Consider the following 26,676-nt stretch of genomic DNA (forward strand, 5'->3'; position numbering starts at 1 on the left):
AGGACACATGGCTAGTTTTTCTCTCAGTACTTTTGCTAAAAGACTGGGTTGTATAGAGCATGTGGCTAAAAAGACCTAATCAGAAAGTCTCAGGAAAGGAATAGAGTGGAGTTTTGTAAGTAGCTTTGAGAAATAAAACTAAGTTTGTAACATGTCATGTAAAGGCCTCTGCAAAATACATCAGGCTGTCAGTTGAAAGTCCTGGAGAACCTACAACAACCTAGAGGTACACTGAGAACTTTCCCTGTAGTCACTGATGGGTGAAGGTGATAAGTCACACAGCTACCAACCAAGAGAAGGGAAGGGTAAACATTCTGTGGAGGAAAGAACATCACTTAGACCTCTTTGGTTTTTATACAAATTGTTCAACATGCAATACAAACTATCAGGTTTCTCACAGGCAGGGCAACATGATCAAAAACCAAGTGAGAGAACAGACTACAGAAAGAAATCCACAGGTTACCCATATGTTGAAGTTACCTGATAAGAAATTTAAAGTAACTACATTAGTGTATTTAAGAACAAAAAAGAGACTGTACAAACAAATATGAAGAATTTCACCAGCGATGCAGATCTGTAACAAAGAACCAAGTGGAATTTTTCAACAGAAAAACAGAACTTTAGCAATAAAAACTCAACAGACATTAAGTGACAGATTAGACATAATAGAGTACAGGATTAGTGAACTGGAATACTTAAACCAAAGGATAGAAAGAAAAAAAAATAGATAAAACCTAGAAAAGGACATTTACAGATGAGTTTTAAAAAGAGTTACAGAGAATAAAGGAGAAGCAATATTTGAAGTGAGAATAGGAAGTTTCTAAAACATTATAATCATCAACTTAGAGGCTCAAGAAGTTCTGTGACACAACAGGAACAAATAAAAAGAAAACTATACCAACACTCCTCATACGAAGACTAGTGAACCTGAAGACAGAGAGAAATCTTAAACCAGAGGAGAAAAGAGAATCATTTAAAAGAGCAACAGAAAGATTTACAGCTGACTTTTCAACAGAAATGATGAAAGTTAGAAGACACTGGGATGATGTCTTTACAATATCAACATTTCATCTTGGCCAAAAGGCCGAGAAGTGATCTTTAAAATATCAAAAGAAAATAACTGCCAATTTGCAACTCAGTCCAGCAAAAATAGACTTCAAAAGTGGAAATAAAATAAAGATGTTTTCTAGGCAAATAAAATAAAATTTATCATCAACAAACCTCCACTAAAAGAATACTGAAGAGAGTTCTACAACACAGAGAAAATGATCCCAGAGGGAAATGTAAAACTGTAGAAGGTGATGTAGAACCACAAAAAGGTAAACATGTGAATAAATACAAATGAATAGAGACTCTCTACAATCATGCAATGTCCTGTGAGGTCTCCAGTGTATATAGAATTAAGATGCATGCAATGAAAACACAATAGGCTAAAGAATAAATGCAGAGAAAGTATTCTAGGATTCCAGCATTATCAGGGAAGCAACACAAATAATAATTTGAATTATTCTATATGAAATCAAGTTATGTGCTGCCATCTCTTGGGTCACCAATAATATGATAATAAAAAAGACTGTGTTAATCCAAAAAGCAGCATTAACATCAAATCCACAAGGGCCTGGCTGTCACTACTGTTATGAAGCTCCAGGAGGAGAGAAAAAGCAAAGGCTGGCTTTTTTCCTAAGGGCAGAGATTGTGCTTCAGCAGCTGCACATTTAAGGCAGAAATAATCACTCAGATCTAAAACCCTGAAGATCCTTCCACCCTCTCAGCTGTCATTCCCTGAGGCACTGCTACTCATTCATTATCAGATAAATCCTGACTAAGGGGTACCTGGTGCTGTACTGAGGCTAGACCTACAGAAACAAGCTAGAAGCAATCCCAGACCTCAACAAATTCACATTCTAGTGTGGCAGATAATTAAACCAGGCCCTTCTCAAACTTTAACTTGCAAACAAATGTGGAGATTCTGAAGTTCTGGGAAAGGGCTTGTGATTCCGCACTTCTAACAGTCCTGCAGATAATGCTGACGTTGCTGATTTAAGGGCTGCCCTCTGAGTTACAACTAAAATACAGAATGACAGATGCTAGGATGAAACTGTAGCACAGCGAAGTGACACTGCTCATAGAAATGCCCACAGCTAAGCAAGGAGTAACTGGGATCTGACCCCAGAGACAGCTAACTCCAACCTCTGTGTGTGCTGTTTCTTGTCTTCCTTAGAGAGTAGGAAGGGAACAGTGAACCTAGGTAGGGTGAGCACGAAATTCCGCCTCAGGGAAAAACAGCCCAAAGCTGGATCTTAGTAGATAATCAGGCATTTACCTGTCAAAGAAGCGGGGCAGGGTGAAGGCTCCTAATGCATCAACTGGCATAAAAACTCAAGGGGTGAGGGCTCTGGATTAGAAAGCCTGCACATGAATCCCATTCCACCACAGATGAGCTTGACAGTTTTGGACAACTTAATTGTGCAGTACCTCAACATCCAGACAGAGATAATCGTAACAGCAACCATCTCATTTGGGGGGTGAGAATTAAGTGATGGGATATATAAAAGGCTGTGAATGGCGTGTGGTCCAGAGTAAGTGCTCAGTAAACGGCTTGGATTATGATAGTGGTTGTTCAGTATAATGGATGAGCAATGAAAGGATATTTCAGGTAGAATGATCTCTCCTGGGCTGGTCTGTCAGGGCTAGCACTGGAACACACTGGAGTTATTACCCTGTGGGACTGTCCCAGAGGGGACGACCTGACTTTATTCCCAGATGCAACCTCCCAAAGCACTTTCAGCCCTAAGCACCTTCACACCTGTTAGCTCATCTCTTCCTAATCACCGGGCTATCCGGTTTCATGGTCCCCATTCCACAAGCAGGGACATTGATGCTAAGGGAAATGAAATGACTTGCCCACTGTCTCCCTGAACATTAGAGGCAGAGAAAACTACTTGGCCAATGATCTTTCCAGAAAGACCTCTAGCACCATCTCACGAGAAAACCAGTACCTAAGCGCTCCAAGGCCAGAGTTCTAGAATCACCCACTTCCCTTAAAGCTGTCATGCTCACTAACTGTCAGCACAGATCAAAACAAGGAGCCTTTCGTGGGTCAGGGTGGAAACTGTGGCTCTACCTGGCTCTGGCCCTGGTTTGGGAAGAAAGACTTCCCGCGGGAAAGATTGTAGAGAAGGAGATTACGAATAAGAAGCACCTGCAAACAAAAGACAGCTCTGCCCTGGTACCCACAGGGGCAGGCACACCCTGCGGCGGGGCTGCACCTCCTACCTAGTGGACTGCTTGGCCAGCATGGCCACGTAGGTGACCACAAAGCTCTGAAACTTGGCCCGTTGCTCCTCCCAGCGGTCATCCACTGAGTAGTAGTTGGGCAGAGGTGCTCCAAACAGGATCTCGCTGCGCAAGAGGGAGCTCTTCAGGTTGTCAGCGGAGAGGCCCTCGTCCACGTACCAGTAGAACTCAGGGTGAGTCATGGCCAGCTCCAGGGAGCCTGCAGGGGCAGAGGAGGGCCCCCAACACTCAGCACCACCCTTTTCCATCACCTCATCCGTAACTAAGGCACTCGCAAACTCCCACTCAGGCTGCCTGAGGCTCCCCAGTGGGGCAGAGGGATTGTTTAAAGAACTTACAGCCTTCCAGGAGAAGCGTCAGCTCCCACTGCGTGTAAACTTTCATTCCAGTTGGAACTCCACCTGATTCCCAGTCCCTGCGCTCGTATAACTCCGCCTTCTGCGTCCTGTTCCAGTGCCCTCTCCTAGGGTTCTGCCCTGCCCACACCCCTCCTTAAAAGGTCACCCGAAGCCTGCCCCAGCTCCCACAACTGTTCTCTGGCTCTGCCCCACCATTCCTCAAACTCCATCCCTAATCTACCCACAACTAACCCGTCTTCCTTCCCCCAGTCCCTCTCCTGTCTCCCTCCGAACAGACCCCTGGTTCTTCCACTAACTGACCCCGTGCCCAAGCCCCACCCCACGCTTTCTCTCACGCTGGCCACAGCACAGCCCCCAACATCCTGCCTTCCTTTCCCCCTGCTCACCCACATCCTGCCTGCACCTCCCAGGCTTTTCCCCCTCGCCCTCACAGTGGGGCCAGCTCTCCGCCCCAGCCTGGCAGAGCTCATCTTCCAGACGCCAAAACCCACGGCCCACCGAGACCCATCCGGATCTGCTCACCCCGGATGTCGGCCAGGTCCTGGCCCATGCCGTCATAGTAGATCTTGCCGCCCCTCTCGGTAGGGAAGAAGTAGGTCATGAGTGAGCTGGGCGGGGAGCAGTAGGAATAGGAGCCAAGCGGCAGGTCTTTGAGCACTTCGTGGGGCTTCCAGCAGAACTCCCGGAAGCCTGGGTGGTCCATGATCTTGCGCTCGATCTCGTGGATCGTGACCAGCCTCTCACTGGTGAAAATATTACGCTCAGCGTCGCCACGTGCGAGGAAGATGAGCTCAATGCGCCAGTGCGCGTGCGTCTGGGTGTTGGCGCTCACATAGGCCCTGGAATAGTCCCAGCGCGAGGCACCCCGGCGGGCACGGCTCTGATTGGCTGCTGCGGCCGCGGGGGGCGGAGCGCTGGGCTGGTACCGCCCATTGTGGTTCATAGGTGGATCCCGCGAAGTATCACTCTGGTTGGCTGATAGATTCTTCGGGTGCTGGACCTCACGCCGAAGACGCCTACTCTGATTGACAGTTGGCTTTTGGTTCTCAGAGGGGTCCCAGGTGGCCACAGGCACAGCGCGTGGGGCTCTGGAGGCCTGGCGCGAGCGGTTTCCGAGATGAAGCTGCTGCAGCTGCTCTGAGATCAGGCGCTGAAGCGTCTCAGAGGTGAAATCCGCCAAGTCCCGCCTGTTGCGACCCCAGGATCCAAACTGGGACTTGAGCGCCAAAGCTAGGGCGTCGAAACGCTGCGAGGCCTCGTGGTTGCGGATCTCAAAGGCGTTGTAGGAGATGTCAATGTCCAGCGGTGGGTAGTAGAGGAACATGAAGGCCGACAGGGCCATGGGGATGCTGCAGCCCAGGAAGAGCACTAGTCCCGCGCAGCACGGGTTGGTGAAGGCCCAGCCCAGGGTGCTCCAGAAGCCGGAGGCCGGGGGCCGGGACGGAAGGGTCCAGCGCCGCCAGCAACACTGGCCTCCTGCCCCGGGCCGGGGGCACGAATTCTGGGCCCCCCTAAAGGGGTCCCCCATGGCTTCTTCCTCCTCCTGCTCCTCTAGCCACACGTCCTGCAGCAGGGGGTCATCTTCTGAGTCCATAGCCTACGGGAGAGGGAGAGGGTCACAGCTTGGAGAGAGGGCAGAGAGGAGCCTGTGGCACCAACCCTGGCACCGAGGTGCCCACTCTAAGGAGCACTAATATAGTGCCGGGGCGGCACCAAGCAGGCACCGAACGCTACCGAATTGGGCCACGTGTGCACCAAGCTGAAAGAAACACCCTCTTATTTCCCCATCACCTCTCCCAACTAGATCCCGGCTTTCAAGGCCACAGAAGCAGAATTACAGCCCAACTGCAAACACAAAAAACCGTTTCTTCCCGTGTAAGGAATATTTGAGAAGAATTTGCCTACAGACGACTTTCCAATTTTTGCTGCGTTCTGACTCTAGAACTCAAGGCCGCTGTCAAATGGGATTCCACGGCAACTGCTTTTATTTAGCAGTAACTGCAAAGTACCTTCAGGTAGGAGGTATCACGGTAGAAGGGAAAGGTCGGCATGTTGGGAATGTGACCGTCCCCAGTTTGGGTCCCAGCAGTGTCCTTCCTCACGCGGCCACGGGGTCAAAGGTGGCAGTGCCCTACAGTCTCCGGTACATTAGGTACCGGCTGCCACGGAAGCGGATTTCTTTCCTCCCCTTTGGGGACTGTAACGTGCCCAGCCTTTGCCCAGGGGTTTGTGCCAGGGCGAGGCGCCAGTCCTAGCTTGCCTCCAGGCCTCAGTAGCTCCCCGCCCCTTCTGGACGGTGCAGCTGCAGCTCCTGTCGGGCTCAGATCACTTAATATGCAGCTCCAGTACCGTCAAATCTTTGGGCATGGGCATGGGCCGGGCATCTGCCTCCCTGAGATTTGAGCACAAGCGGCAGGAGGGCCTGGCAGGAGAGGGCAGGGCTGGGCAGCCTGAGGAGTCCAGGGGGTGGCCCAAAGGCAGGGCACCTTCTGGCATCCCCGGCATGGTCTGTCCCCTCGTCCTGCCTGCCTTCTGTTTGGACGGAGAGAGGCTCATTATCCAGTTAGATGCCAGGCAGTGAGAGGAGGGAGCTAATTATACCAGAGCTGGCTAATTAATGCTGCTTTCCTATTAACATGCTCTGGGGTGCTCCATTTCAATTAGGCGGTCTACACTGGAAGAGACGGGGCTGCTGTCAGTCCAGAGAAAGTGAGGATGAGCGGGCGAGGGGAAGCAAGAAACAGGGGCGGACATTGCAGAGATTGGAGACAGAGAGAGGGAAAGAAGAGACAGGACAGCGGGGCAGCTGGGGGATGGAGGGAGACAGATGCAGGCAGGAAAACAAAAAAAGAGAGAGAGTGACCAAAGGGGGTTTCCCAGGGTAGTGAGAGAGGAGTGGTGCGTTTGAAAGACAGAGGCCGGAAGGGCCCGGAACTGCTCCTGTAATATGCAAGATTCCTATCAGTGTGATCATTCACTCCCTATTTGCTCCCCAAGGCGAGCCCACCAGCCTGCCGGTGAGGGCCTGCACAGGGGACAGGGATGGAGGGGACAGGGATGGAGGGGACAGGGATGCAGGGGACAGGGATGCAGGGGACAGGGACAGGAGGCTCAGTGTGTTAGCGCAGGAGGCAGCTCGGCCTCAGCCCATCTGCAGGGGGAAAAGCCAAGTCTGCCTGCAGGGGTGGGGGCGGGAGCCTCCTCCGCTTTGCTACGCTCAGAGGGAGGAAGTTGACGGTGATAGAGCGCAGAGGCAAGGGCCACTCGGACAACTTTTCTCGGGACGAAGTCCACCCGTCCCACCCCCACCCCCGCTTGCCCTGCAGGGAGTATACTCTATGTGCCGGTGTGCGAGGAGCCAAAGGTCAGGAGTCCAGGTCACAGCAACCTTCCCTGGGCAGTGTGGGAGCTGCTTTATCCCACTGCTACTTCTCCAGATCCTGCCGCCTCTTTCCAAAGGTTTCCAAATCTAATTTATCTTTCAAGGCTTCGCTCAGCGTCACCTCTGCCAGGACGTCTTCCCAGATCCGAGCCTCCCGAGCTGCCTGTCTAAGCTGCTTATCTCCCTTACTATACTTTACCTGGGGTGAAATTACTTTGGGAGCGGAGTGCAGCAGGCCCTTAAGGGCTGTGGCTTTAGAGGCAGGCAGATTTGGATACAAATCCCAACCAGTGTGATTTAAGGAGGCAGTGTAACCTTTCTGAGCCTCAGTCTTCCCATCTGCAGAAAGGGGACAACAGTACCCACCAGAGTTGCTTAGAAGGCTAGTGTAGACAGCAGACTGAGTGTGGTACCTGGTACATCTATGCATGAGAAAGGGTAGCATTTATTCTTCTATCCTCTACTTCTCCTGCCTGCAAAGGCTGTCAACTCCGTAAGGATTCACACAGCTGATTGCTATTTCCAAAGATGCCACACCAGCGTCTCCCGTGTCACATGCTACCTCCTGATGAGACTTTTGTGCACTTCTCCCCTATCTGGGTGGGCAGGGTGATCTACAGCTGATGTGCCATCCCTTGACCTTGAGAACAGAGCATAAAGAGAGATGCATCTTCCACCAGGCTCTTTTGGGACACTGATGCTTGGAACCCTGTGCCATGCAGTGGGAAACCCTGTGTAGAGACCACCTGCAGCGTCCCTGCTGACAGCCAGGCAACCACCCTGGGGTGTGAACACAAGAGTGACACCACCTGTGCGTGGTCCCAGCCCGGCAGGCAAGGCCCAGACAGCACAAAGGCAGTCGTGTGTCACTGCAGTGGGCACAGCAGCAGTGTCTGGGGCAGCTGCGAGGAGCCCTGGTCCATAGGAGTGAGGCCAGGCCCTGCCCACAGCACTTGGGGGACCTCCATGCGCAGTACTTGGGCACAGCCATGCCACCTTCCAGTGAAAGCACCACAGCCAGAGGACAAGAGCTTCAAGGGAGCAAGGTGTCCCTCCTTGGGGCCCGGCATGGTGGTACACACCTATAATCCCAACACTCTGGGAGGCTGAGGCAGGAGGATCGCAAGTTCTAGCCCAGCCTGGGCAATTTAGTGACTCGGGGAGACCGTGTTTTAAAATAAAAAGGGTCGCAGATGTAACTGAGTGCAAAGGCCCTGGGTTCAATCCACAGTATTAGAAAACCAAACAAAACCTCTCCTGGGGGAGGGGTCAGTGTTTGGCAGGTAGGCATTGAATGAAGGAAAGGAGATTGATGAGCTTGGGCTAGGCATCCTCAAAACTTGTGCCTGGACAGAAGGGACAGTGAGTCACCAGAGGGGACAACTGCTTCTGGGTTTGAAGGTACCTGGAAGCATATGAGGTGGTCCTGATGAGCTCTTAGTCTGTCACCCCCACACCTGCCTTCTCAGTCACCTCCTGTGATGATTGATTTATTGTGTCAACTTGAGTAAGAGAAGCGCAGCTAAATTGGCTCAGCAGTTCCACGCCGTAGGGTGTAGAAGGCCCACCCTAGTGCGGCTCCTAGCCTGTACCGTATAAACGGGAAAGGAAGGAGGACAGCAGGGCTTCTGTTTCTTTGGAGGAGCTCCAGTCTTTGCCTTCACTTTGGACTTCATCTCTTGGCTTCCAGCGCAGACTCTTCAGCTTCCGGTGCAGATCTTTCAGCCTTCCGGTATAGATTCAGCCTTTCATCGCAGACCCACAGGCTTCTTGATATGGACTCGCTCGGGACACTGCAGCGAGCTCCAGACCTTCGACTGGACTCCGGCCTCCATCATGCAGACAGACCTTCTGCACACTTCCTCATCCAACTCTGTGGGAAGCCACTGTAAGCCAATCTTGTAGAGTCTTGTATGTTTGTATATCTTGTGTTATATCGGTTTCTCTAGTAAACACTGACTGATACACCCCCAAAAGGAGGAGCTGCCATGTGGGGAGTTACACCACACTCACAGTCACTGACACATCCCCCAGCCCACCTCTGCCACTGACTTTCTGTGTAGCCCTGGTCCTCTCTTGGGGCCCTGCTTTCCGCATTTTAATGTGAGAAAGTGGCAGGCCTGCTCCCTCCTGCTGTGACATCCCTGTCTATAAGAAGCCCCAGACTCCCAGCATTGTCTCTCCCCAGTGTATGGGCCAAGAAGGGCAGGGTCATCTCAGAGGCCCTCCAGCCCGCCAGGACGGGCTGTTACTGCGCCCCAGTCACAACCGCGGGCCCCTGCAGGCAGGAGCAGATTCTAAATATGCTTTCCTCTCTCAAGTGATGGGAATGGATGAGCTTAGCGAGGCGCCCCAGCTGCTCCATGGTCAGGAACGAGGGCAGCGCTGCCGCAGCTGCGCCCCAGACAGAGCCAAGCAGGACTCCGGTCTGCGCAAGAGTGGGCTGAGATCTGCACGCTCTCTCTGTGTCTCTGTCCCTCCGTCTGTCTCTGTCTCTGCCCTTCTGTCTCTCCTGCTTCTCTTTCATGCTACCTGTGTCTCACTCTTCCTTATACACACACACACACACACACACAGTGTCAAAACTTAAACTCTGGGTATGCCTGGAGCCTGCAAACCCAAGTGGGCTGCCTACGAGGGGACAGCAGGTCCGGGAATCTGGGAAGGAAGAACTTCACTCAGGTTCAAGGCCAGCCTTGGGGTGACCTGAAGCTACATCTGCAGCAAAATCTTAATTCTGTAACAGGAAGGGAAAAAAAAAAAACCCCATATGTGTGTATTTAAATAAAACCCATTAATAGTGGTTATCGCTGTTTGGAAGGATTATGGGTGATTTTCATTTTTCTTTTATACTTGTCTGTTTCCAATTTTCCTGCAATGATCAGGTACAGCCTTACTTTTAGAATCAGAAATAAGTGTTATTTAAAAATAGAATGTGTGTGTGTGTGTGGAAGGGATTTGCTAGCAGCCTTCTACTCTTTGAGGAGTTACTATAATGGGCACGGGAGGAGGGTTCTGTCCTCCAAGGAGAAAGTCCAAGGAGAGCTGGCTTGGGTTGGAGCAGGAGGAAGCCCAGCAAGGAAGCAAAAGGACGTGGAGACAGAGAACCGGCAGATGCTCACTGCGAGAAAGAGCCTCCTGGTCCCCTGGCATGGGGAGAAGAGTCTTGAAAGGACCAGAAGTAGATCATGGCCCATCAGACTGAAAAGGACTTGGGGTGTATCTAGTCTAATGCCTTTAATTCACACACAGGAATTCATTCTGAGACCCAGCGGGGAAGAAGCCAGAATATCCCACGTCACACTGGCAGAAGTAGGGCCAGGACTCTCGGTTGGAACTTTTCATCTTCCCCCACTACCAGATTCCGGGGAGCTCTGGCCAGGCCCAGGGAGAAGACGGCATGTGCAGCCCAAGAGCCCAAACAGGAAAGCTATTTTTAAGTCTAAGGGGAAAGCATTCTACAAGTCACAAGGCAGATGGACCTGCCCATACGGACAGATGGAGCTGTGGCCGGGGGTGGTGCGACACTACCCAGGCCCCCGGGGGAGGGCCTCATTCTTTTCCTGAGTAGCTGCCCTGGATGAAGCACTAGCCAGAGCCTCTCTGCCGCCCTGTTTATAAGTTCCCTCCTTTGGAAAAGGATGCCAGAATCTTCCTTCTCCATTCCCCCATCCCAGCCAGACTATTAAAATGTAATCAAAAAATCACATTAGACATGCAGATTCAACTTAAAATACATATGTGTATATATAATTTAATGGCAATTAGGAACTAATCAGGTTTTTCTTCCTGACTCGGGGTGTTTTGCCTCCCCGGTTCAGCTCCGGTCGTTGAACATCTTGGGGTCTTTGACTCTCCTGCCGTTGGGTTGAGGGTTTTGGACAGAAGCTCCCAGTGAAATATTTTGAGTCGAATACCTCCAGTTACCCCTGATGTGCTGAAGCGGGGGACACTGGGTCTCTGCCCCCTGGTTATACCACAGCATCCCAGCCATCCCAAGTAGAGATGGGAGGGAGGAAAGAAGAGGCCTCTGTCCCTCCTGTCCTATCTTCCATCTCCTGAGGATCTGCCACCCTCCACATGCCCGCTCTGGCCCTTGCCTGTCACCTGGTATCCCAGACCCTTTCCTAAGACTTGGATACTCAGTCTCAGGCCAGGAGACTGGAGAAGTATCAGAAGCAAGGTAGTAGAATTAGTGCAAAACAACATGGGGGAGAGGGTTGAGGCCAAAAGTCCAGCGAGCTCAGTGCAGAAAATGACACTCCTGAGGGTAATTATAATGTGATACCTAGCACCCACCGTGGGCCAGTGTGCTTTATCTGTCATCTGTCACCCTCACAGCAGCTCTGCAAGGCTGGCATTGGAGCATCCGCATTTTATGGAAGAAAAATCAAAATCAGAGAGGTTAACTGACTCCTTCATGGCCACACAGCTAAGAAGATAGAACCACAGTGTACCGCTCACCTCTACTGATCCCAAAGCCCAGGATCTTTTTGAGGTTCCAGCAGCTCTTGAGATGCTGGAGAACTGAACTGAAATGCCTGGTATGGAGGAACCTATTGCTGTTTGGCAAGCCTGTGCCATCCCAACGGGACCTGAAATCACCCAGGTTTCAGCAATTCTGCTTCCAGCAGGTGACAACCCAGGGCATGACAGAGTGAGTTGCTACCAGTCACAGGAGCTTAGAACGTGAGTATGAAGGGTAATTTCACTGATGCTTTAAGTTCAAGATGCCTTGGCGAGGTCATGGGGTGCCTGGACATTGGGATAAATGGGATCTTGGGTGTGTCTGCAAGGGTGTTTGGGGAGGACATGAACATCTGAATCAGTAGGCCGAGTAGAGCATGCGCCCTTGTCCTGTGGCTGGGCTCTGGGGGCCTGTCCTCTGAGGAGCTGAACAGCACGGAAAGACTGAGACAGAGAAAACTCTTTCCACTGAGTGTGAGAGCTACGATGAGGGTCTTTCCTGGCCTTTGCCTCAAGCTGAAACACTGGATCCTCTTGGGTCTTGAGTCTGTGGCTTGTGGTCTGGAACATGGACCATAGCCCTGGTCCTCAGATCTTTAGAACTAAAAAACATTAGCTCTCTTGGGTCTCTAACCTACAGGCTGCAGATCTTGGCACTTCTCAGCATCCATAACTGCATAAGTCAGTGGTTCTAATTTCCCTGGAGAACCTAATACAGTAGGGCATAAAACATCCCAAAGAGAAAGTAGAGGTGCACTGGGGAGCCCCATCTAGCAACTGGATGTTAGGGCCATCCAAAGCCTTCTCTTAAGAAGTCCCAGGTCTTACTCAGGATCTCAGATGGAAATGGAAATACTAGAGTCAAGCAATTCCCTCTAGACCCACAGAGGAAGGGGTGAGGCTCTTGTCCCAGCCTCTTCCCAGCAAGAAGACCCTGCACCTAGCACCCCCATCCTCTCTGCCCAGCCCTGGGCATGGCTGGCTTTGTGGCTGCAGCTGGAGGAGGCACCTGCACCCCTTCCCATCAGGAAACACCATCCATTTGCCAGCAGGAAAGCCAGAGGGAGGCACAAGACCATTCCTCTCTGCACAGAAAATCCAGGAATCCAGGTGGGGTAGGCAGGGAAGGGAGTGGATGGGGGCTCTGGTGTGAGTCTGCTGGAGCCAGAGCCCTGGGTACAGAGAAGCGAGGATGAAGGACGGCTGGCCTGTCCGGGCTGACAGCTGGTGAGGAAGCTGTAGGCGCTGACTTGGAAACCCAACAGCTCAATATATATCAGCCAAACAAGCTCCGCCGCGGGCAATACATCAGCCGGGAGAGTGTCCCAGGCAGCCCAGGGGACCTCGCAGCAGTGGGCCCGACAGCATGTCCCCTGCAGGGGGCTCAGCAGGAGGAGGGGATGACCTGGTCTCCTCCACACTAAGAGGGCCTGGGATGGGGGGTGAGCTAAGCAGTGTAAATTGTCCGGCCAGACCTGGGTTCAAACCCTGACCTTGCCACGACCCAGGTGCCTCAGTTTCCTCATCTATAAAGTGGGACAGTGATCCCCACTGCCCCGTGGAATCATGCAGCTAGTTTGATTATCACAAACTCCTCAGGGAACAAGAGCCCAAATCCGGCCCCTGCTTGAGAACAGGTCCTCAGCCGGGTGGACGGGACACTGTTTCTGTGCCATGGAGGTCCCTGGCCCTGACGGTGAGCCAGAGCCACTTCTTAAAATGCAGATACCAAGGTTAGATCACTCTCGGGGGTGGTGCCCGCGGATCTATTTAAACCACCTCCCTGGGTGACTCGGTACAGATGGTTCAGGACTGTCACCCTGCAGCCCTGGCCATCCTCCCCCGCTCTCTGCAGCAGCAGATGTCATATCCCCACACACACACACTGCAGGGGCACAAGTGCCCTCCGGGAGCTCTGGGGACAGGCTCAGGCTCTTAGATTCTGGCCAGGGCTGGCTTTTCACAGCATCTCTCCTTCCACTCATAGAGTGGGAAAAATGACGGCATCCAGGCCAGGAACAGAATTATGTGACCAGGGATGGGGGCACAAAAAGGCCACCTAGAACCAATAAGCAGCTCTTCCTGCTGGAAAGGAAAAAGGCCGAAGGTTGCAAGGGCCTCGGGCAGAAAGCTTAACTTCCATTGAGCCTTACTGTGTACCTGCACATGCTAGGGGCTTTCCTGACTCAGGTCATCTAGAGTCCAGCCTTAGTTCTACAAGGCAGCTGGGAGGGGTGGGGCTGGGCCAGAGCCAGGGCCCATCCTTTTGGCCTTGGTGCTCTGCTGCAAGAAGTATTTCTGGCACCGCCCCCACCTGCTCCAGCCCCACCCCCGCCCCGCCCACCTCCCACCTCCATCTGCACAACACGGACTTGGAGGCCCAGGCCCATTAGGCCTGCCTCCTGGACTCTCAGAGCAGCCTCTACATTACAAAGGAAAAAGGACAATAAAAGCTTAATAAAACCAGCAATGCATACAGAACCCAGGAACGATCAGGCTCCCAGATGCCCTGGCCTGAAGAAAACCTCCTGAAACCTCTCCTCCCCCGTGTGCTTTGGCCAACCCATCCAGGCCACCTCTCCCACCCTCTCTCTCCACTGCTGGTCCCATGTCCTGACCAGGGCATGTGGGGCTGGGGACTGCAGCCGTGGAGCCCAGGGGACCCATGGACCCCAGCAGCCAGTCCGGCTCCCAGCCCCCACACTGCTGGGTTAATAAAAAATAAAAAGATCTCACAATATATGACCAATAACCATAGCTATAAAAGCCAAATTGGATTCCTTCCTGCCTGATGAGCTCAGGGCCCTTTTCTCTCTTGGAGACCCGATTAGCAAATATGTAAAACAATTCTCCTTGAATCTTTGGCTCCAGCCAGCTCTGCCTGTGAGCTCCCAGCTCTGGAGCAAAGGAAATGAAGGAAGCCCAGGGGCAAGGAGTGCAGACCTGCCCTGCCACCAGCCTGCTGTGTGACCTAGAACAAGTCACTCAGCATCTCTGGGTGAGCGGTTCTCCCACCTGCCAGATGGGGCTAGGAAGAGTTGCCCCCTAAATCCTCCCAAGAGGAAGGGGAGCTGGATGCTGGGGAGGGGGCATCCTTCACCCTGCACAGAAGCTATTGGGTAACGGGGGGTGGCATGTGGGGGTCCTGCTGTAGCATCTGCCAAATAGCAGAAATAGACAAGAAGCCAATAGCACTGTGCTGAGTGCCACCAGCTTCCCTAGGACACAGCAAGGGGACACCTGCCACTTCCTAGCTCTGGAAAAGACCTCAGGAGCTGCAATCCCTCCCTCACTACCCATCCCACCCAGTCCTGCGGTCCCAGGATATTGCAAGACTCTTTGGGCCCCTTACCTCCTGGAGAGGTAAGGGGAGGGGGAGCTGGCAGCTATAGAATAAGAAGAGAGCCTAACGCTCATGCTGCTTAAACCTTCCAGGGCTACCACCCCTGCTCATGCAGGGAGAGGGAACCTTAGGGCAAAGCCCTCTCCCTCTGAGAGACGCCCCTACCCTCTGCTGCACTAGGAAGGCCAGCGCCAGGTGACAGCCACAGCGCTGAGATAGTGGAGGCGGCCTCAGGCCCTGTGTCCCCAAGCCAGAGCCATTTCTTCTCTTGTCCTTGATCCTTTCAACACCGGGGACTGAGTGATATCGCAGCTCTGCAGCAACTTCCCGCTTGCAGCCCTGCTCACTTAAGGCTTCTGCTCCTAGAATGATTTCCAATTTGCAAACAAGAAAACAGAGGCTGGAGAAGCACAAGCTTTATTTGAACTTGACTTCTGATAAGCTCTGTCCTCTTCTCACTACATTATGCTTATTTGAATTTTACATGTTTGAAAATGTCCAGGCCTGGAGTTAGCCCTTGCGACCCCACTGGCTCGTGGGCATGCATGCACGTTCACGTACACGTACATGTACCCCTGGCACCAGTCCCCAAGGCATCCTGGTCACAGCCTAGACATAGCTCTGGTGCAACTGCAGGCTCCAGGGAGGGAAGAGAGTGGGAACCTGAGCCGGGGAAGCCTCTGCCATCACCCCAGATCTGGGCTCGACTGCCTCTTCTCCACCATCCCTTCAAAAGGGAATACATCCGGGACTCTTCGTCCAGGGCCAAAGCTCCCCCTCGCCAAGCTTCTCAAACCCACGGACCTCCACTAAAGAGCAGGATAGCTCCTCAGCTTCTTCCAGGGTCGGGGTAACTCTTTCACAATTGTGGGGTTAGGACAAGAACAAGGCCTTTTCTTTGTTGGTACTTGGAGACAGGCCCTTACCACATCAAAGTCCTGACTGTCAAAGTCCATCAGCCCTGTTCACAGATTCCTCAGTCTATCCACCCATGCATCCACCCATCTAACCACCCCTGTATCCCTCTATCCAAACACGCACACATCCATCCATGAATGCATGCACCCTCCCACCTACCCATTGCCTCACTTCATTCACTTGTGGGTGCTTGCTATATAAAATAAGAACCGTCGCTGTGTTCAGTCACCCTAGTCTTAACCTTGTGATGTCTTGAACTCTTCTCCCTGAAGGTTCCATGAACTTTGTACCCCAGATCCATTCTCGAGCTCGTTCATGCCCACAAATGCCTGTTGGCTGACATGTCTCTGTCCGTCACAGATCCCTGGCTCTGTTACTCTGGGATCATTTGCTCTGAGTCTTCAGGAGATCCTGGTGGGAAAGTCAGGCAGCCTTGCATCGGACAGCACTCAGCCTCAAAGCTCATCCCCAGTGAGACCGAAGGGGTCATCTCCCCCGCTGGCTGAGAATTCCCCAGAGCCTGACTTCCTTCCACCTCCAACCTCATGTCTTTTAGGTCTGGATTGCAGAGAGAAGCCAAAACCAACATCCTGCCTTTCTGAAGTCTTGAGGCAATACTTAAAACCAGCAAATATTTTTCAACCAGGAATTCCCCACACGCAATCACACCCACAGGGATGCAAGTCTCAGCTGTGTCTACAAGAGACGAAAAGGGGAAACATCTGGATGCAAGCCAGAAAAGTCCTGCTAGCCTGCCAGATGCTGCCCACATCTGGACATCTGAGAAATGATCTCTCTGGTTGCTCGCCAGTCGAGAAGCAAATGGCCAATCCCCGTCGCCCAGGACAGAACCCAAGTCCACATGCACAAATTGTCCAGATTACCGAATGATTCAAGTGCTATTTTGGCTTCAGTGATATTCATCCTTTAAGACACATGGGCCTTCATCACCGTGCTCCTGATACCTGTGGCTGGCTTGACTGGGCATGCATCCCGTCTGGCCAGGTCTTAGTCTGTCTGCACTTCATCTTTCCCACCCGTATGATGGGGATGCCAATGCCTCCCCCGTGGCAGGCAGATGGGAGGATGGAGTGTGATAATATCACTAAGACTCTAAGCCTAGGTAGCCAACATCCAAAAGGTGTTGATCATTATTATCATTTTCACTAGGGAGACCCGCTGCAGAACTCCTGGGCAAGAACATGAAATTCCCTCCAGGACAGCACGAAGGTCAGAACAGCTGGGGACACCCCAGAGGGACTATTTGGCACAACCTTCCACCCTGAGCTCTGCATAAGCTGCTTTCTCTGGAGCAGAGCAGATCACCACCTTCTCCTTCACGACAGAAACGGCTCCCTCTGGCAGGCACGTCTCCTCCCTTAACAAGCTTTGGCAAAGGATGCGCTGTCCAGGTGCCAGCGTGTGTCGGACGCCTTGAGCAGATGGCAGGGCGGGAATGAGTCTTCCCCACCGTAGCCCCCTTGGCTACCAAGACACAAAGACAGGAAGTGTGCCTCTCAGTACCGCAGCTACACCCAGGGGAGCCCTGCGGTCACCACTTCTCTGGACACGTCCTCTCGGCCCCAGACATCATCCGGGTCCCACTTTCACCTGCAGCCGGGACCGAGGGAAGACATCACTCATCCTCCGTCACCTCTGCTCCTGGGGTGAGAGCTGGTGGTGGTGTGGGGAGGGGGACTCTGCTAGGACAGCGACAGAGACTTCTCCACTTCCACATGCCCAGTTCCTGCCACACAGCAGGGCTACTCAGGCAGACACTTGGATGGGAGACCAAAGGGAAAACCTTTTCTGGAAGACAAAGTTTAAGGCCCTGGACACCATGTCCCAGGATGTCACTGCCTGGTTCCAAAGGGTGCCCTCTCTGAGGGACCTGGATGGCAGCTTTGAGTCTCTAAATGAACACCAAATCCTTCCCGTTGTCCCCACCAGCTCCTCATCCTCCATAGCTCCGCTTGCTGCACACATCAAAACCCTAACCTGCCAACAACAGCCAGTGCCAAACTGCCAGGTGCCCAGGCTGGTTCTCTAGAAAGCAAGAATCGAAGGAACGAGGTGAGATGCCAGAACCACCGGCTCGCAGGGCCAAACGCAGCGATGTTCTCCCTAGTGGCTTCTCTCTCCGGGGCTGCAGCAAACATTCCCCCACCCCAGCTTCAGTGATGTCCTCCAGTGGCTGCTCCCAGACCGCTGTCCCCGGCTTCCTCCTTCCAGGATTTGGCAGAGACACTGCTGCTGCTGGCACCCATGCCAGCGAGCGTGATGAGGCTGGAGGTGTAATATAAATAGCCTGGGGCTGCCCGTCAGCTCCTCCACCCCCCTGGCTTTGGTTCCAAGCCTTCCCCTTCCTCGAGCCTAGGCTGAAGCTGCTGGCAAGGGCTCCACCTGCCCTTTGCTAGCTGTGTGACCTTGGGCAGGTGACTCAACCTCTCTAGTCTCGGTCCCTCCCTTTGTGAAAAGGAATAAAAACACCTGCCTCCTTTGGGGAGATTGTGGGGTGATGTCAGTGCCAGGCACGGGGCTCACATCCTGTTTGCTATGGTTACTGATCATCACAGCGACTAGGGGCGGAGCCCTGTGATTCATGTCAGAGGGGATGTGCAGGAGAGGACCTGAGCAGGGACCACTAGCAGAGCTTCACCTCCGCCCTTGGAAGACAGGTCTCAGGTCTACCGCCTGCACCAGTTCAGGTTCTCCAGCGGCGCCAACTGGATGGACAGCACACATTTGAGAAAGCCAGTGTGGCCACACAGCAAGATCACACCGACCAGGCTCTGGCACCAACACGCTGTGTGATGCTGGCCAACTCACTTGGCCTCTCTGAATAATTTCCCCAGCTGCAGAGGCATCTCACAGCTCTGTTCTCTTCAGAGTTATATTGTTTCTCAAAGTCCAACCTTCCCAATGGGAGCGGGGGGCGCCCCAGGAGACAGGTCAGGCTCTCAGGGTTTGGGACAGAGCCTGAGATGCCGACGTGAGGCACCCAGTCCAGACCCAGCTCAGAAGCCTGGACACCCAGGCCAGGCCACGGGGAGAAAACTCAGGTGACAGTACTGATCCTCGCCTTTAGCTCTGCTGGCAGAGGAATGAGCATTCTTTAAAACCATCGCATAGTGGTTTCCTGACCAAAAATATTGAATGAATGAATAGCTAGAAACAAAGCAGGGTATTGTCAAAGTGGGGGCTTCTGCTTCAACCAGATCAAACTCTGAATCTGTGTGACCTTAGGCAAGTGTCTTCCCTGCTGTGACCCTGTTTTCCCATGCACTAGGTGAGGATGACAATTCTTACGCCATGAGATGGCCCCAAGGCTTAAATGAGATGACTGGTATGAATGCCTAGCACATGGCACACGGTAGGCCCTCAAAAGGTGGTGTTCTCAGCGTCCTCCATCCTGAGGCGGGGGACGGGGACTATCAGCCTTTCTACAGAGCTTGGACTAACACACTGACACAAAGTATTCGCCACCCTCGGGGGCTGCAGTGGAGCACAGCCATCTGGTCTCCTGGTGGCCGGGCAGGGAATGAGCTCTCTGGGGGAGGTAGTGTTGCCTTCCGGACTGGTCCTGGCAGTGTCCCTGCCTCTGGCCTTTGTCAAGCAGCTGGAGCGTGAGCCACACCATCTTCCCATGAGATGCAGCTTGTGGAATTTCTGTGCTTGGGTGCATGGTTCTATTTCGAGCTGACACTGCTCTCTTTATTTATTTTCCCTGGGCCCTGGCGCTCTGGAATCCAGCTCGGAAGGGTGTTTTGACAGACTTTGACATCTCTCCGGGCTCCTCTGGCAGGAAATATGCTTTGGTGGGGGGAGGGAGGATGAGCAGCGGGCAAGAGGATTCCAAATGGCAAAGGCCCTCCTCTTTGCCTCGAAGGATGGGCATCTCTGCCTCACTGATAGTACCTCAGCTTCTCCACATTTGCTGTGGGGAGGGGTACAAGTGGGGTCCAGGTGAGGAAACCATTTCAAAAAGGGGGAAGGGGAACAAACACAGTAATCACTGAGCTTTCAATTAAAATAATGCCAATGTCATTATCCACATCAATAACATTATTACTATCGACCCCAGCCTCCATCACCATACCACCATTTTTGGGTGTCTATTGTTACGACCAATGGTGGGCTGGTGATTCCCTTCAGAAAACCACCTCTGCTCTAGGCATCTCACTCTGCGTATCTGCAATGGCCACTGTGCAGCCCTCAATTCATGGGGATGTGAGAAGACGCCACTTGGCCAAATTGTGGTAACTGCCATCTTCTCCCCCAGGACAGATCTAGCAAACAACCAGCCGCCCATGTGCAGTCTGCCTGGCTGAGCCTTAGGGACTTGGGGCTAACTGCTGAGCCCCTCTGCCCTGGCAGGACCTCTGAAGTCGCTCTCTGCCAGTCCTCTGGAGCCATGTCTAACCAGCTGAGTTTGTCTCTTGGGAGGACCTTATCTGAGACAACCTTATCTGCCTTTGGGTGACTAAGCGAGTGTGTGTGGGGGATCAGGAAGCATGTCTAAACTGTTGGAGAAAAGGGCTTAAATCATGATCCCTGGGACCCAGAGCTCCAGAGATCTGAGTTGAGTCTCCACTCTTCACTCACTCCTTACTACCAGGCATCTACCAGCAGAATGGCTGGTTCATGCAGAAGATATTGTCTGCCTCCATGGAGACTGCACTTCAGCAGTGTAACCCTGGGAAAATTATTTGACATTTCTGGTCCTATTAAAGAAATCATTGGAACATCCCTAGCATAGAGGACAGGATGATTTTAGCAGTGATGGATGCTCTAAGGGAAGGGATAGATTTCACGACTTCCAGAGTCACAACTATGATCTTCAATCCTACCCAAATCAATCAAAGGATTCACTACAGAGTCCATGCTCCAGGTTACTGGGGCCAAAAAGAGACCCTCACCCACAGGTCAACTCAGGCAGGCCTGTCTTTTATACGTAGGAAGCCTGGAGCTCAGGGAAGGAAAGTAGTCTGCCCAAGGGTGCATTGGAAGCCTGTGGTCCTTCCCCCACAGGACTATGCCTCTTTCTGCCCATGTTTTGGACTTTACAGCAACAGCAGGAGAATGCCAAAGGGCAAGCCAAGGTACGGGTATCAGATTCTTCAAAGGGCCACATCTCCAGGGGTTGGGGCTTGCGGTGTTCCCTTGGAGAGACTGTGGGGGCTCTGGGGCATCCAGCCCTGGAAGATTCCCCAAGAAAGAAGGCTGAAGGTGCTGAGGCTGTGGGCCAGGGAGGGTCAGATTGCCAGAAACAGGAATAAAGGTGTCAAGTCTGCAGCCAGGCAAGTAGGGGAGAATGGGGTCAGCTGCCCTGGGGCCAGCTGTGCCAACATCAGGGTGAAGATGGTCAGGTGAGGGCTAAGGAAAGTTGGGAATCAAAGTGAGGGGAGCTGGGGAAGCCGACTGGAAAGACCACAGAAAGGGCAGGAGGATGAAAGACAGTGGGGGGTGCAGGGAAACAGCACAGGCAAAGGATGCAGACACTGCTGGGAGATGTCTGAACGGGTCTGAGTAGTAGACATAGGGGCAGGGAGCCGAGCAAAATGGGCTCTGAGCTTCAAACCAGGACTAGACGAGGCGCCTGCCCGCCGCGCTGGGCGTCTGCCCGGAGCTGCTTGGAGCCACAATCTCCTCCCTCCTCTGAGCAGATGCCTTGGAGGAGCTGTTATCTGGGCGTCTGTCCGGCTGCTCGCCCCCGAGGAGCGGGACTACGCGTGTGTGTGTTTTCACAGGAGCACGCGTGCATGTCTGTGCCCTGCAGCCTGAGTATTCTCTGTGAATCATGGGGACCTGGGGGAGCTCCGCGGAGTGGTCTCTGGAGTCTGGGGCTTCCTCAGTGTGCCTAGAGAGAGCAGCTTCATGAGGACCTGGAATGAGATGCTTCCCTGGTCCACACACTGGAAAGATCTGGGGGTGTCCACCTGCGAAAGAACCTGGGGTCTGCGTCCCAGTAGACTGTGGGTGGCTGTGTATTTTGAGGGAGTGCACTGTGAATGTGTGTGTGGAATGTTTGCGAGCGATATGTAGATGGGGTGAGTGCGCGCACGCGTGGATGGATGTGAGTACGCGTGCACTGTGGGTTTGTGTGCGCGTGGGTCGCCTGGCGCCAGCAAGGGCTGCTGTAGGGGGAGGCGGCCCTCGCGCGCTGTCCGCGGTGCTGACCCGAGGCGCGGACCTACAGGGACCTGGGCAGAGCCTCCGAAGGGATTGTGGGGGCTGGCGCCAGCCAAAAAACAGAGAGCAGCTGTGGAGAGGTAGCCTGGCTAAAGAGGCGCCTTCCCAGCCGGCTGCCGGGCTCCCCGGGGGAGTTGGGAAAAGTTCTCCCAGAGGCAGCTTTAGCTCTCGGGACAGAGCGGCTCTCTCTGGGAATCTTCCTCCAACCCTGGTCGCCCCCGCTGTCCGCCCCACCGTTACCCCACTCGCGTTCTCGGCTGGGCCCGAGGACCCTCCTGAGCTCGGCTTCCATCGCCTGTCCGGGTCCCACAGCTCTCGTCCGCCCAACCAGCTGTACCAGCGGCCAAGTCCATTGGGCCGCAGGACTCGGGAAATGTCCCGCAGAGAGCACGAATGCGCTTGGGTAGGGGTGGGTGGAAAAGGGGTCATTAACCTTTCCCGTCCCCTCCCTCCACTCAAGCCCGGCAGACAGCCCTCGGGGGACAGATTCTGAAGGACGCTCAACTTTTACGGATTGAGACATCTACCCTCCGGGATCAGCAGAGGGCCAGGGGTCAGAAGCCTGGCGGTTTCGAAGCATCGAAGTCGCCAGGGCACACGGAGGCTGCACCGTCCCCGCCCGGAGTTGGCGCGAGCTGGGGCCCGGCCCGAGGAACCCAGCTCCGGGCTCTGCCCCCCGCCGCGCTCCCGAGGGCTGGCGAGGGAGCCGGGGAACTTCACCCGGGCCTCGCAGGCCCGAGCGTGGGACCCGTCCCCTCCTCCTCGGGCGCTGCACCCCCGGCCCGAGACCGGATGGCGCCCCGCGGCCGTCGCACTCACCTCGGCCGGCCGAGCCGAGCCGCTCTGAGCTGCGGGGGCCGGAGGGCCCGGGGTCCGCGGCCACCCCGCCGCGCAGACTTATCCCTTCCGCAGACTTGTCGCAGGAGCGATATCCTCGGAGCCTCGGGAGGCCGGCGATCCCCGCTCCGCTCCGGCGCGCACAGCGCCGACAGCTCCCCACGAATCCCGGTCCTCCGCTTGCAGGCTGAGCACTCCGCGCCTCCGCCGCCTTTTATTCGCCGCCCGCCTTTGTTTGGGTCCTGGCTCCTACCATGGGGTGTGGGGGTGTCCCGGACAGGTTCTGCAGCCGCGCCGCCCCTCAGGCACGGGCGCCTCGAGTCTCCGCACCCCGGGTCCTCGCGTCACAGGCCAGCGAGGACCTGCGATCCGCTGCGAGCTGTAGCCTCCGGACCCCGGCCGCCGGGCCCCGCGCCGGGTGCTGCTTCCCCGGTACGAACCGCGCGGTGGTACAGACCGACTACCCGCGCCGGCTGGAGGGGCTGAGCGCCGCGCAGCGACCCCTGGGGGTCAGTCCCCGCCTCTGCAAACTGTCCTGGCCATGCCCCCTGCCCCGCCCCCGAGGCGCCAGAGCTCCGCCGTCCCTCCTCCGCCTTGCTCCTGTGCCTCTCAGCCCATCTGCCTGGCGTTGGCAGGTCACCAGCCTCCTGGACACTTGAGGGCATCCCCGAATGCCCTCCTGAGGGAGCTGCCAAGCCCAGGTTTCTGGCGCCGTCCCCTTCCTCCCTCCTGCTCCATTCACCTCTCTGGCTTAAGAGCCCGGAGCCCTGCCAGCCTCTAGGGCCGGCATCCCTCCAGCAACAGCACATGGTCTGCCTGACACCCGTAGCTGGAGAGCCCGAAGGAGCGGTGGCCCGGGAGCCAAGGCCACTGATGTGACCCAATCTTCCCCATCGGGGCTCAGAGGGCACTGGCACTGGTGTCACCAGGGAGCCGCCTCGGATGGAACTGGCTGCCAGCTCCTGGCTGCCGGACAGAGAGGTGTTAGTGCTGGAGAGGCCACTGCTGGGCGAGGGGAACCAGGAACGGATCCCATAGCATCTGAGTGCGTGCAGATGGGGAGACAGAGACCGGTGAGACCTAACCTCTGTCCTCATGAAGCTTCCAGCTCATGGGAGAGAGCGGGAGACAGGAGAGCTGTAAAATATAACACCAAGCCCCACGCCTAACCCACAGGGACCCAGCCCACGTTAGTCCCCCTCCCAAGCTGCAGCCCTTATTTTTAAAAGAAGGAAACAGGTGGGGTGGCCTGTAACTCCAGAGTGCCTGTTCGTTTCAGCTCTGCGGCTCACCTGCTGCTCCTGCTCTGTCCCTTGGTGCGCAGTCCCCGGAGCCGTCCACCGGCTGGCTGGCAGGTGGATGCATCGGTATTTATGACCCAGGGTGCCTCGAGAGCTCATCTATGCAGAAGCAAATGGCCTGAGCAAGTGCCCCTGCCCGGGCACTCACTTCCATGTGCTCCAATCGTCAGGGGACCCATTGCCAGCCTGGCCAAGTCTGTCAGAGCACCCCCCAGTGGCTTCACCCGGCTTTGAAGACACTGGGGTTGGGGCAGCGCCTGGTATGAGGGGTGCCATTCTGAGCTGCAAAAGGAGGAAAGGAGACAGAGACAGAGACAGAGAGAGAGAGAGAGAGAGAGAGAGAGAGAGAGAGAGAGAGCACGCAAAAGGTGGAGAGTGGAATGTTCCTGCCCCAAAACAGAGGACAGGTATGACATAGGAGTCCAGAAGGCCAGCCAGCACTGCCCTGCAAACTTCCTGTCCTGACCCCGTATCCCAGAGGAAGGCAGAGAAAGAGGGGCTGTGCGGGAGGATGGGAGGAAGGAGAACAAGGGAGAGATTTATTGAGAGCAATCGGGAGACACAAAGTGTGTTCCCGAGCCCAGCTGAGAGCAAAGGCTTGGCCTCGCTGGGTGAATGGCTTGTTCTTTTCAGTGTGTTTCAAGGCTGCTTCCAGGAGCCTCCTCAAAGTTCGCCAAGGCACTCACGCTGTTCCTTGCAGTCTGGTGAATCCACAGGACACCCCATTTGTGAGCCTGTGGTGCTGCACCACCCTCAGCCCACGCCTGGGGATCCAGTCTCACTCCCTTGGGGAGTCTTTTTAGTGGATTTGAACAGGGCCCTGATTCCCCTCCAAGGGGGCCTAGCTTCGGGCTGCCAGGTGCCCATAGCCATGGCTACCTTGACCACACTCTCCCGTGAGCCTTTCCTGGCTTCCTGGGACCTGCAAAAGACCAGAGGGGCTGGGCTGGCTCTGCTCTTGGTAAGGGACCGTCCTCAAAGGGCTGGTGCAAAGACCCATGGAGTGGCGGTGGGGTTGGAAGCTTGATACCCGAGAACACGGGAAGGATGCGGTTTTCCCAGGCCATCAGCAGGGTTTTCAAAATGCAAATGAAACCGGGCCTTTGAAATATGCCGGCCCATAAAGAGGAGCTGGATGTGGCAGCGGAGCGGGTGTGGAAAACCATGAGAATCCTTTTCCTGGAGCCAGCCTCACCCCGCCGCCAGCTCTGCCTGCAAAGCCCCATTCCAGAGCCTGGGGATGCTGGGCTCAGCCATCCCTGTCCCACCTCAGGGCACCTCCCTGAGCCCTGTCACTTCCAGGTGACCATCAGAGCTGACTCAGTGGCCAGCTGAAAGGCTGGTGTGCCCCCCCTCATTGCAGTGTTGCCTGACGGCAGTTCTTCCTAGGTCTGATTTAAATGCCTCATAGCACCAGTGAATGGGTTCCCTTATCCTCTGCCTTCATAACTAATTGAGAACCCTTCTTTCGTGAGGGGGAGTAGGAGCTGGTTTGTCTTCAGCTCCTGTGCCTTCTTTTCTCCTTCTGTCTTCTCCCCAGGTGTGTCAGAGCAGGGCCTCTGAGCTCAGCCTCTGGGTCTTTGCTTCACCTCACTGAGCCCCAGTTGTCTCATCTATGAAATGGGGACAGGAAAAGTACCTATCCCACAGTCATAGTTATACAGCTTTCATTAAATGAGATAATCCCTGTGTAAAACAATAGCATTTAACACAATGGATGGCGCACGCCAAGCTTTGAATAAATACTAGCATTTTCATGCAAAATTGATCAAACAATAGAATCTGAGCAACCACTGTGAAGATAACAATACACAATATAATGACCACTGTTGATTTCCTATTATCTTGTTTTGAAATTCTGTATCTTTTTTATTGTTTTCTTCTCTTTAAAATAAAATTTTAAAAATTTAATATTTTCTGTATACTATTAGCACTTGCTGGGCAACAGCTGATGATAATACTCGTCTTTGCCTCCTGGTGGGGGGTTGTGTGTGAATCAACACCATTCCCCCACCAGATGGTTAAGCAGCTGAGGTTGAGCTTATGGGGAGGGTTGGGAGTATTTATCCTTTTTTTTTGTTTTTTGCTTTTTGTTTTTTCTCCGGTACCGGGAATCGAACTCATGACCTTGCGCTTGCCAGGCAGGCGCTGTGCCAGGCAGGGCGAAATCCCCAGCCCCTGGGAGTATTTATCTTTAAAACTATGCAGATGAAGACATTGTCCCTGCATCAGGGAATAAAATGACTACATTTCTAAGTAGTTCCCTCATTTGTCTGCTGACATACCGGCTCTGGAGATCACCTTCTCTCTCTCAAATGCCAGTGGGCACAGCCAGGTGATCATGAGTGATTTGCAAAGATTTCTGGACTGAGGAGACTGGAGTTGATCTTTATATGTGTCTTTTATTGACTGTATGACCTAGGGCTGGTCACTTTGTTTCTCTGGGACTCAGTTTCCCCATCTGCAGAATGGGAGCAGTAAGGATCTCTGCCTCAGATGCACTTGGAATCAGCCTTTCTGCAGAGATAGGGCACATTTATAGGTACCAGTTTGATTATGAGTTCTCTATGTAATTATAAT

At 54.0% G+C, this 26,676-nt stretch overlaps 2 protein-coding genes across 2 annotated transcripts in view; one reads left to right on the plus strand and one right to left on the minus strand.

Annotated features, from left to right (window-relative positions):
- The window catches only part of Ptchd2 (patched domain containing 2), a 44,781-nt gene extending 21,814 nt beyond the window's left edge, over nt 1-22,967 (minus strand). Inside the window, exons 1-3 of the mRNA XM_005404001.1 lie at nt 22,778-22,967; nt 4,179-5,253; nt 3,277-3,496 (exon numbers count right to left, since the gene is read on the minus strand). Of these exons, the coding sequence (XP_005404058.1) occupies nt 3,277-3,496; nt 4,179-5,250 (1,292 nt within the window). The 5' untranslated portion in view covers nt 5,251-5,253; nt 22,778-22,967. The remainder of the gene's footprint in view (nt 1-3,276; nt 3,497-4,178; nt 5,254-22,777) is intronic.
- LOC102019702 lies at nt 4,897-23,454 on the plus strand. The gene is made up of 7 exons (XM_005404303.1): nt 4,897-4,961; nt 5,599-5,671; nt 8,734-8,926; nt 9,360-9,572; nt 22,290-22,361; nt 22,419-22,977; nt 23,076-23,454. The coding sequence occupies exons 2-7, from the start codon at nt 5,618-5,620 to the stop codon at nt 23,452-23,454; spliced, it is 1,470 nt and encodes a 489-aa protein (XP_005404360.1). The 5' UTR covers nt 4,897-4,961; nt 5,599-5,617.
- Nucleotides 23,455-26,676: the final 3,222 nt, after the last annotated feature.

This window comes from Chinchilla lanigera, unplaced genomic scaffold (assembly GCF_000276665.1).
Source record: "Chinchilla lanigera isolate Chin_1 unplaced genomic scaffold, ChiLan1.0 scaffold00085, whole genome shotgun sequence".
NCBI classification, from domain to species: Eukaryota; Metazoa; Chordata; class Mammalia; order Rodentia; family Chinchillidae; genus Chinchilla; species Chinchilla lanigera.